The sequence below is a fragment of the Danio rerio genome, chromosome 12 (assembly GCF_049306965.1).
Source record: "Danio rerio strain Tuebingen ecotype United States chromosome 12, GRCz12tu, whole genome shotgun sequence".
Lineage (NCBI taxonomy): Eukaryota > Metazoa > Chordata > Actinopteri > Cypriniformes > Danionidae > Danio > Danio rerio.
In genome coordinates this window covers 10,627,501-10,639,897 of record NC_133187.1, presented here as the reverse complement: position 1 = coordinate 10,639,897, position 12,397 = coordinate 10,627,501, and the positions used below count along the sequence as shown (strand labels likewise).

Genomic DNA, 12,397 nt, shown 5'->3' with positions numbered 1-12,397 from the left:
AACATGGCAGCTAATAATTCAAGGGGGCTAATAATTCTGACTTCAACTGTTTATATATATATATATATATATATATATATATATATATATATATATATATATATATATATATATATATATATATATATATATATATATATATATATATATATATATATATATATATATTACATTTTATAAGGAACTTACAATAAAAACAAACAATTCCATTTATAATGCTGTATACATTGAATACACTTGATTTGCTCGGTGAGGATCCTTAGTTTTTAAAATCCATTTATTGCACAACATTCATTTTTTTTAGATTTTGATTAGCTTTTTCGTATCTCAACAATTAAACAAAGGGTTACGTTAAAATTAGAAATGATGAGCTCTGTTGAAGGCATTGACTTTAACCTTCCCATCATTCTTCCTATCTTCTCAGATGGTATGGAGGGCCAAATCAAAGTTTACCATTGGCCAATTTTGGCCCAGAGGGCCCTAGTTTGGGCAGTGAAGTTCTTATTTTTTCCTTGCTTAAAAGTTGGCTCTTTTTTTAACACATTTGCAGCACCATACTGAGAACAAACATTCAAAACTATGATAAACTGATGATAAATCTATATGAAAAGTCTTTCACACAAGTACTGTATCAGTTTACAGGCTTTGATTAAAAATCTATAGGAAGTCAGTGGAGACCTTGGATTTAAGCTTTGTTCAAGCTCTTCACATACATAATGGAAATGTTTTGATCACTAGTTAAATAATGAAAGTCAGAATCAATCTTGTTAAAATAAAATGTAAACATTTATTAAGAACTGTAATTTAAGAGACTCAAAGACTGCTTTAAACAGTCAATTTCTCTTTTAGGTTGTAATATTTAAGAACCTATTTCCTTAATTTAGCAATTGTAATTTTGCTACATATTAGTTTTTATTTGGATGATATATTTCATGTTTACCTTTCCTGGCAGGAATTTTCCATTCTTGAACATGCGTAGGTAGTATGCAATGGAGAAACAGCCGAACATGAGACACATAGACAGAAGGGCAGTGTTGGGATATGCTTGATGTTCAACAGTCCTCACGACAGACACATTGCCTGTAGCATTATCGAAGATTTTCTGATAGCTGACAATAGAGTGCCAGGGGTCCTCAACACTAGTGTTTAAATGCTCATAATTCAGGGTAAGTGGATGTTCTCTGAAAATCTGAAATGAAGCATAAAAACAATGAGAAAGGTATTTTATAGTACTATAAAATACAGTAAAATACTATAGCATTTTACAAGACAAATTAAAATTTGTAGTATTCTACAACAAGAAATTTACAATAGCTACAATTACAAAAAGAGTGCTTTTGCTAACATAAGCTGCTCTAAATAATAATAAAAAAATCAGAAAGGCAAGGCAAGGCAAACTTTATTTATAGAGCACAATTTTATACAATCGTAGTTGATCCAAAGTGCTTTACAATGAAATAAAATATTTAATAAAACCAAATAAAACTTGTATTAAAATGTAAGACAATTAATTATATATGTACAGGTGAAGTCAGAATTATTAGCCCACCTTTGATTTATTTATTTATTTTTTGATTTTTTAAATATTTCCCAAATTATGTTTAACAGAGCAAGAAAATTTTCACAGCATGTCTGATAATATTTTTTCTTCTGGAGAAAGTCTTATTTGTGTTATTTCAGCTAGAATAAAAGCAGTTCTTATTTTTTTAAACACCATTTTAAGGACAAAATTATTAGCCTCTTTAAGATAATTTTGTTTCGACAGTCTACAGAACAAACCATCGCATTAACCTAATTAACCTTAAGCCTTTAAATGTCACTTTAAGCTGTATAAAAGCGCCTTGAAAAACATCTAGTAAAATATTATGTACTGTCATCATGGCAAAGATAAATTAAATAAGTTATTAGAGATGAGTTATTATAACTTTTATGTTTAGAAACATGTAAAAAAAAAAAAATCTTCTCTCCGTTAAACAGATATTGGGAAAAAAAAAATAAACTGGGTCTAATAATTCAGGGGGGCTAATAATTCTGACTTAAACTGTATATATGTAAAACTAAAATGCAGATAAGAAATTACATGTATGAGTTACTCAATGGCAGAGGAGTAAAAATAAGCCTTTAAGTTAGATTTAAAAGTATTCAAGGATGAAGAAATCCTGATGTTCAACAGAAGGCTGTTCCAGAGCCTTGGGGCATCAACACAGAAAGCTCGATCACCTTTTGATTTGCAGCAAGACCGAGGGATCGACAAAAGAAACTGATCATGGGACCTTAATGGTCTACAAGCTATATATGGCCTAATAAGCTCACTGTCATGAACCGGTGCAGAATTGTGCAAAGCTTTATATGTGAAAAGAAGGATTTTAAAATCAATTCTGAATTTTATGGGTGGAAAAAAAGTAAGCCATGCACTTACTATCACAATGCTACTGTTGGTTTGTTGCTACTGTTTAAACGGTTGCTAAATTAACATTACATTCAGACATTTAGCAGGTGCTTTATCCAAAGCGACGTATAAATTGTGAAAGACATTAAGTTACTCATTATATAGAGGCAATGCACACAAGAAGCCCTACTTGTGTTTAGAAAAAATAAGAGAGAAAGGGGATTTCTTTTAAAGTCAAGTGCCTGCAGAAAAGATGAGTCTTTAGTTTGAATGTTACCAGCGAATCTGAGTAGTTTGTGTGGGAACAGTGAGTGAAAAGTGATTTAGAGTCTCTGATAATCTTGCATCATGAGATGGTATCATGGAGGTTGTGTAGACTTGAAGAGGCAAGTGAGGCTAAGATTGTGCAGAACTGGTGGCTTTTTTTGTAAGTTGTCATCAATGAATAAAACTTGATGCAAGCTTTGACTGGTAGCCAGTACATGGAGATGAGGGGAGATGTGATGTGTAGCCAGAAGACAGTTACAGTAGTCCAGCCTAGAAAATGTGCAGAATTTGTGCAGCATGATCAACGATGAAGTATCTGATCTTTCTGATGTTGTGCAAACCTCCATGACTGTGCTTTGTTCGTAGTGGCATCCTTGAAAGACATCTAATCATCAAAGATCACCCCAAGATTCCTGACTGAATAATAGTTGAAAATCCCAGCTGGATGGTGAAATGATGTTGTACAGCTGGAGTTGCAGGGAAGCTCTGTTTTTGCCAGATAAAGCTGTAGGTGATGATCTTTCAACCATGCTAAGGTATTTTCTAAGCATTGTGAGATTCATGCAGCTACTATTTGATCACAAGACTTAAATGGAAAGTAGACACTGTGTGTCATTAACATAACAGTGATAAGAAAAAGCATGTGATCGGACAACAGGTCCCATCAATGTGGTGTAAACTGAAAAGAGAAGGGGTCTGAGAACTGATCCTTGAGGAACACCTCTTTTCTGCACGCAACCCAAGAAGATCTACCCATGAGGTAAGACTACTAAGTTAAGACTATTGAGTAATGCCATTGAGGAGAGAGTGTATAGGAGAATCCATGCATCATCTAATGTGTCAAAAGGCAGTAGACAGGTTCATTAGAAGAAGATTTGATGATTGGGAACCTGTTTTGGCAATCCACAGGGCTTCAGTAAATGAAAGTAATGCAGTTTCAATGGAATGGCCACTTTTGATTCCTGATTGGATTGGATCCAGCAGATTATTTTGAGCAAGAAATCTGGTTGAAAACAACCCTTTTAATGCTGGGGCTCACCAAGTCAACGCTAAAAACTTGCACCGAAAAAAAACAGCTGAGTTCTCAACTAGCATTGGTTTGCGTTTTGTCTAGTCTGGACCAAAAAGCTGCCTTGGAACACACCAAACGGACATCAGCTGACTGATTCAAAGGTGTGCGTTCTGCGCCTGCATGAGAGGATTTGTCTTTTGACACTCGCGAGTGGCAGAAATCTATTTTCTCATACAATAAAAGGAAATTGAACTTCAGACATGCACATACAGAGTAAACAAAGCAGCATTTAGTATCCCAGTACTTGTCAGCAAACATGATGAGATTCGCTCGTCCAAATATGTCTGATAATTTAAGAACTCATATCGTTTGCATATATTTGACAAATGTAAAAACGTGAAATTACAGCCGGCTTCTTTGTTTTATTTGACTTGAATAGTTTACTTGCTACATCACTACTTTGTCAAGTTTTTGTTCTCACACTTTGATTTATTGCTAAATAACCAATCAGAGTGCTCTCTTTAACTGAAGCCTGATGGCGAATCTACATGCTGAATCAGGCCAGCAAGCTTTAATGATAACCTGACGAAAGGCGACAGAAATTTATATACTACTTCTTCAATGAAGAGAGTGTTTTTCCTTCTGTATGAGTGTTTAATTGGATATTTGGAATGAATGAAGTGGAAATTTTTTGGGGTGTTTTTTTACAGGCTGTCTGCATGGGTGATGGGCATTGCAATGTTCTTTCTAAAATGTTTTGGGTAATTACAGGTTGTTTCAGTGAGTGCCTAAGGCTAAAACCGTGCATTTGACCCTTCACCAGGAGTCTTTTTGATCGACAAGGTGATGGGGAGAATGGATGACAGAGTGCATAGGGCCCAGAGGCTTAGAGCTAACAGTGAGTGAGCAACAAACATGATTTCTATTTCTTCATGAATTTGAATTCAAGGCTGCTTTTATCATAAAAATCAGTTTCAGAAAGACATTTATAGTGACTAAAACAGCTGCTTACAGCTGCTTAATGCATTAGTCGTTGTTGATATTTACCAGGGGCTTCATGTACAAAGACTTGCGTTGCATTTATACTAAAACATTGCCAACACACAAAGCTGTAAATGTGATGTGAAAAAATTCAGCTGTATGAAACACTGTATGAATCCCCCACATATTCTCTTTGTACATCCGAATTAACGTGAAAATGAGCGCACGTGCACGAGTGCAAAACCCCTCCCTGCCTCCTCCCCCTAATAAATATGGTAATGACCCCACTTTGGCAAAACCAAATGAAAAAGCAATGGCAAAAGTAAGTAAGAAGAGAAACTTCACAGAATGTGATTAGGAGGTACTCCTATCAGAGGTAGAACGGAGAAAAACGGTGTTAATTGCAAGTTTGTCCTCCAGAATTAATAACAAAAGAAAAAAAAAGAGTGGGAGAGTTTAGCTGACGCAGTTAACGCAGTGGGGTCTGAACATCACACTGTGAGTGAATGAAAAAAGAAATGGTCCGATGTAAAGGTGTAACATTTTGTAGTGTCTATTTAGGCTAAGTGCAAATAGCACAACTCGTTGGAATGAGCTAGTAGAATGATTCTCGCCCAACACCGTTTGATTGACAGAGACAACATGACTAAAGAGAGTTGCAAACAGCGGCGTGAGTGGTGGCGTAGCTCGTACAGCGCATGGCAACATGCTTAGACACGATCGATCATGAACCCGGTTCGACTCCAGTGTTTGATGAACTCATTCTTCTTATTTCCTCAACTACATATCAGATTTGACTCTTCATCGTAAGGAAGACAAGTAGGAATCATTAATAAAAGTGTGTATTATGTTAAGCGCATTTGAGCATCACATTTTATTTGCACATTTACTGAATGGAAATGTTTATGATTCACGTATGCAAAATCATCTTTAGATGGCGCCTTTATAGCAATGTGCGTGCAGTAGATCTCTCTGATTACATTGGGAAAACCGGCGATCACTGCAAATTACGCTTTAATGTTTGGCTTGTCAACTGCATAGTTTGGAAACCTTATATACCTGCTAGACATGCGGATGATCCCGTTCCATACATCTGCCATTGCACGGCTTAAAATACTTTGTAGTATGCAATTTCACATAATAGCCTCTAGGAGTCTCCAATGGAAATAAAACAAACACACACACAAGAAATGTGTGTACGCCAGACATGAAGTTGGCGTAGATCAATGCACACTCATATTCATTTCATAATTAGTAAATCCAAACACAAGCGTGAAACCTGGTGTACGCAAAGCTTTTGTGCGTACGCAGCATTGATACATTAGGCCCCAGGTCATGCACTACCTTGGTATTAACTCTGTAACTTGTCTTTATTTGAATAATTAATTTAAAATTACTTTGACATATTTCACAGAGAGAGAGCGCTAAAATCAAATGCTGAAGCAAATTTTTAAAATCCTGAATCAATAATGGAGTTACTTTTGCATGCTGGAGGAAGGGCGACATCATGGCTGAAGTGTTTCTTTTAGAAAGGTAATATGTTTTAAACCTATTTTAGTCATGCAAAGCTGATGTAGATTGTGTTTTTTTTTTCAAATGGGTTATATGCACAGAAGTGCAACTGAAATCTTCAGGCAAAAGATTGATGTGACTATTTTCAGTTTCATAAGGTCTTTTTACAGCATCAATAATGTAGATTTATTCAGTTTAACCAGAGGCGTAGCAGACTTTTTAAAAATGGGGGGGGGGGGGGGGGGGGCAGCTGAATGAAATCCAAAAGTTTACGTTTATATAATTATTAATCATCTGTTTCTAAATGGTCTGTCTCTAAAAGTGAGGGGGACGTATGTCATGGCTTTGGATGGCAGGGGAGGGACTGTTTTCAAGGATCTTATGCTAAACGGATAGCATTTTGGCAGATCACCTACTGCATCTTTAATGAGCTCTGTTCTTTGCCAGTGCCAGAATACCACCCCCTCTCCCCGAACACAGCATGATATACTCTGAAATATACGAATGCAAAATATTCATTCTTCATTTGTCAGAAATAATTTTGACCAACGGAATAGATGCCTTAAAGGGTCACGAAACACCAAAACACATTTTTTGAGCTGTTGACAGTCGTATATGTGTCCCACACTGCTAAAAACACTATTAGGACACATATATTTCACAAAAAAAGTGAAAATTGGTTGTTTTTGCGTTATTTCAAGCAAATTCGTACTTCCGGTTTGAAACCAATTTTTGAAGCTGCGTCACGGCCATGAGATTTTAGCGTGTATTCCAGCGTGTAGACTGGACGTCTGTACCTGTGTGTACCGTATTACGTCTCAGAGTGTGCTGCATTAATGCAAGAGTAAGGCTCGGTTCAAACCAATTAGCGCGCTCTATTGTGCAACTTCATTAATATTCAATATACTGTTATTTGCACATGAGCCAATTGCACTAGGGACTTTTTGCATAATAAGCACAATTTAAGAACCACTATACATTGTTTACATCTGTTTTATTACTCCACAATCAGTAATATATATTGTTTACTTTCATAGATATTTATATATTTACATTTTATAATTATACTTCAGTCACTTCTGTGTATATATGTGTATTTAGGTGTATGTCTTGTATGATGTGTATGTTGTGTGTATGCCTTTACTGTGAACGGCAAAGTAAGAACTTCATTGTACAGGGAAATGTGTTTCTTTACTGTGCACATGACAATAAACAATTGAACTGAATTAAATCGAGTTGAATTAATGTTACAGTGTAGACGGCAGTGAGATGCCACATTGTGTTGGCAAAACAAGCTTGCAGTGTTGCTTTTATAATTTGCTGCAGTGAAGGTTTTGTTTTCATTTTCTCTCTATGAGAGCTAGGGGTGTCACGATTTCGATTTTTTAATCGAAATCGATCGAAATGTATGCTCAATTTCGATTATCGAATCAAAAAATAGAATCGTTGATGCTGCCACGCCCCCATGTCACGTCAGCTTGGCTTGCCAAGCGGAAAAAAAACAGGCTTGTTGAAGTGCTTGTTAAACTGCAGAAGCAGGAGACCCGTCGACAAAACTTAAACCCTCTCCTCTTTCAATGAAGTCGTCGGTGTGTAAGCATTTTGGATTTCCAGTGAGTTATGTTGACAACGTTCGTGTTGTCGACAAAAAAAACACAGTTTTGCAAGCTCTGCTATGTACGTATTATGTACGGTTCGTCCGATAGACAACACCGGCATAGCGATCCTCCGCCCGCCCCCGTTGCAAATGCGCTTGCGAAAAGTACACACTCAGGCCCTGTTTACACTGTCTTTGTTTTTAAAATGGCATTTTAGAACGACAACGATTTGACATCCACAGTGGCGTGTAGCATTTCTGAGCAGCCCTCCTTCCTCACTACCTCTGAAAATGCACATCACGTGACCACACAGACACAGCCATGCGCTCGAGACAGCAGGTCCAGGCAGTCAGAGGACTGCTTCAATCTTTCACTCACTTGTACTTAGTCATTTTAGCGAACATCTCAGATATTGTTGGCTGGTTCCTGTTGGTTGTGCGTCTATTTTACCGACGCCATTATAACGACACAGATCACTGCCTATTCACGCGCCCCGCAGAAAAAGTGATTGACAGGTGGTAATTATGTGTGTATTTTGCCTTTATTCATTTACTGTATGATTTGTTTATGGGTAAAACAAAGACCATGCAGGTCAGGTAGTTTAAACGGTAGGCTACAAATAATTAATTGGTCAATAATTAATTATTCATAATCGAAAATCGAATCGAATCGTGCCTTTAGAATCGAAAATGTAATCGAATCGAGGATTTGGAGGATCGTGACACGCTTAATGAGAGCGCAGCTGGACTCACGTGTGGATTACATTGCACGCAGGGAGTGACAACAATAACTTACGTGTCTAAGGAACATTGTTTATCCGAGAGCTTTTCTGATCTGGAAATGGTGAGATCCGGATTCGCTGCTCGTCTCCTCTTAATAAAGACGCAGTTCTAGTTGCTGTTGATTGTCCTGTCTCTACAGGGACAGAAGGGCCAGACCATTTTTTATTTAAACAAAAAGTAAATGCGACACAAGCTAATTGTCAGAGATGGACCGTAAAAAAGAAAAGGCAGTGCCGTAAAGCTCAGAGAAAGCCATAAAAATGGCTCTAAAATCAGACGCTGCCAAATGCATAAAATGAACTGAAACATTCTCGAAAGGGGGCAACACAGTGGCGCAGTGGGTAGTGCTATCACCTCACAGCAAGAAGGTTGCTGGTTTGAGCCTTAGCTGGGTCAGTTGGCATTTCTGTGTGGAGTTTGCATGTTCTCCCCGTGTTGGTGTGAGTTTCCCCCACAAGTCCAAAGACATGCACTATAGGTGAATTGGGTAAGCTAAATTGTCCGTAATGTATGTGTGTATGGGTGTTTCCTAAAACATATGCTTAATAAGTTGGCAGTTCATTTTGCTGTGGCAACCCCAGATTAATAAAGGAACTAAGCCCAAAAAAAAAGGAATGAATGAAATTAATGTATCTATAAATGAGTTATAAATGGGTTGTTTTTGTTCCAGTCTCATACATTAAATGTTTAAATATCTATTACATATGGTACTGCTTATATTATTTCACCATCTGTACACCAATATAAGTAGTGAATGTGCATGTCTGTGGGTGGGGCTGTGTAGGTGTTGTAATGTGGCCTGGTGTGGCTACAGTGCCAGGGCAAATTTTTTGTCCCAGTCCGCCCCTGTGTATAATAATATATACACTGTAAATATTCCGTATATACCGCATTTTGATGAACTGCGAACCCTCATGTCTACCTGCTTCACAAAACTGCTCCTTTTTAGTCTCCCTGCCTCTTCACTTTCAAAATAAGAGTTCCACATACATAGTATGTTTAATACAAGCTTGAACAAACCTAAAATATTTGTCAAAAATTATCAAAAATTTGCATTATTGCAATACCACTCTCACAACAAATGATTTAGCCAATCAAATGCAGTCTGGGGCATGCATATTAATGATGCCGCATGGATCGTTAGAGTCTGTGTTTTGTTCAGACTGGCCTGTCTTCCACCAGGATTTTACACTCACTGTATTTATATGAGAACAAGAATATAATAGTGCTTGAGATACAGAATATGTGATTGCCTTTTACTGAAACCTTATTTGTCATCTCCATAGGTATATTCAGGTTTTCATTCTATGGCAGCTTTCAAATTCAATGAACTTTTATCATGCACCAGACCATGTATAAAATCAACACAAGGATGACTGATAAAAATAAAGAGACGTTTGCTGAAACTGCTAAATAAATTAAACAAATCAAATAAAGCATGTACCTTTAAAAGTTTGGCAAATGTCTCATAGATGAAGATGAGGGAGATGAGGATGGAGAAGATCTCTTGAGTGAAGCGGGAGATGAAGCGAACCAGGAAGCTTCCTTCTAATGCAACAATCCCCACCACGATGACCACCAGCCAAATGCCCACCCACACTCGGCCTACGATGTACTCAATGCCCTGAGACTTACAGAACTAGAGCAAGGAAAAGCATGGTTTTTGCATAGTGTGTGCGGTAAACAGCAATGACACTGTACGCATGTCAGAAAGAGAGAGACATACTCACATTAAAAAAGGCCTCTTCAAACACCAGCAGTGGCCCAGAAAAGCCGATAACTAGTACAGGTTGAGCAGCGATCAGACAGAAGATAATGCCCAGAAGTGAAGTGGAGATCATCAGCTCCGACACTCCCATCATGTTATCCACCTTATCAGCTATGAGAAAAGTAAGAGCTAAACTAAAGTTTATAAGATGAGTTTTGCTGATTTTCCAGTTTCAAGTTCATTTTGCTGTAACAATTCAGTAGGGCCAAACAAAATCTGTGGATATTTTTAGCTATATTTCTGCTAATTATTTAAAAAAATCTGCAGATTCACTCGGAATACTTTTGGGTGTATCGTAACTAAAAACTTATTATGTTAAATAAATAATAACAAATTTTTTACTTTTATTTAATGTTTACAATGCAAATCCTTATCCATTCATTTGGTAAGCAAAGCAAGTCTCTCATATAATACATCTACAATATATCGTATATAAACGTTTTCATATTAGTGAGTAATATTACTGAAATTAATTTAAAAGCTGAATAAATATAAATTGCACACATTTACACTCAACTAAATAAATAGACTCAATGATGGGCTGAAAATCTGCAGCTAATCACCTAAGAGTCAAATAAAAACTTTATTTCTGCCACATTATATATCATCGAATTTGTAAAGTGTAAATATTATTTCCATATGGGTAACAAAACCAGGTTTTTCTTAAAAAACTGCTGTTTTTTATCTAACTACTGCATATTGGGTATTATTGGGTAAAATTGCAGCTTCAAAATAATGATGCTTTAATTTTGTTGCAGTTTAGCCTAAACTTCTGAATTTTAGAATTAGTTTTTTGTTTATTAATCATTTGAAGGCAATATAATTAATATTCACATATACCGAAAGTGAATTTTAACACTGAAATATTGAGGTAAGATGTATGAAACTAAACATTTACCTTTCTTTTACAACAGTAATGGACAACTAGATTCTTAAAGTTTGAGAACAAACTTTGAGGCTGGCTTGTGAAAGCCTGACGGTAATAGTTTATTTAGTTTAAACAGTTTTTAAAAGTATGAAAAGATAGATATATAGCTAGATAGATAGCTTGATAGATAGATAGATAGATAGATAGATAGATAGATAGATAGATAGATAGATAGATAGATAGATAGATAGATAGATAGATATATTAGCATGGTATTAGCATGATTCTAACGTGAATTAGCATGTTGTTAGCATGATTCTAGCGGGAATTAGCATGTTGTTAGCATGATTTTAGCATGATTTAGCATGTTGTTAGCATGATTCTAGCTTGAATTAGCATGTTGCTAGCATAATTCTAGCATGAATTAGCATGTTACTAGCACGTTTCTAGCATGAATTAGCATGTTACTAGCACGATTCTAGCATGAATTAGCATGTTACTAGCACAATTCTAGCATGAATTAGTATGTTACTAGCACAATTCTAGCATGAATTAGCATGTTGTTAGCACGATTCTAGCATGTTGTTAGCACGATTCTAGCATGAATTAGCATGTTGTTAGAACGATTCCAGCACGATTCTAGCATGAATTAGCATGTTACACGCATAATTTTAGCATTAATTAGCATGAATTAGCATGTTGTTAGCATGATTCTAGCATGATTTAGCATGTTACTAGCATGATTCTAGCATGAATTAGCATGTTGTTAGCATGATTCTAGCATGATTTAGCATGTTACTAGCATGATTCTAGCATGAATTAGCATGTAACTAGCATGATTCTAGCATGATTTAGCATGTTACTAGCATGATTCTAGCATGAATTAGCATGTTGTAAGAACGATTCTAGCACGATTCTAGCATGAATTAGCATGTTACACGCATAATTTTAGCATTAATTAGCATGAATTAGCATGTTGTTAGCATGATTCTAGCATGATTTAGCATGTTACTAGCACGATTCTAGCATGAATTAGCATGTGACTAGCATGATTCTAGCATGAATTAGCATGTTACTAGCATGATTCTAGCATGATTTAACATGTTGTTAGCATGAATTAGCATGTTACTAGCATCAGCATGTTACTAGCATGAATTTAGCATGAATTAGCATGATTCTAGCATGAATTAGCATGTTACTAGCACGATTCTAGCATGAAT

The 12,397-nt window shown here is 36.3% G+C and overlaps 1 protein-coding gene across 2 annotated transcripts in view; it reads right to left on the bottom strand.

Annotated features, from left to right (window-relative positions):
- slc4a1b (solute carrier family 4 member 1b (Diego blood group)) overlaps positions 1–12,397 on the bottom strand; it is a 46,921-nt gene that overhangs the window by 10,028 nt on the left and 24,496 nt on the right. The window contains exons 10-12 of one of the 2 annotated variants that reach the window (XM_005156076.6): positions 10,272–10,420; positions 9,986–10,180; positions 941–1,189 (exon numbers count right to left, since the gene is read on the bottom strand). In XM_005156076.6, coding sequence (XP_005156133.1) covers positions 941–1,189; positions 9,986–10,180; positions 10,272–10,420 — 593 coding nt within the window. 2 annotated transcript variants of the gene reach the window in all.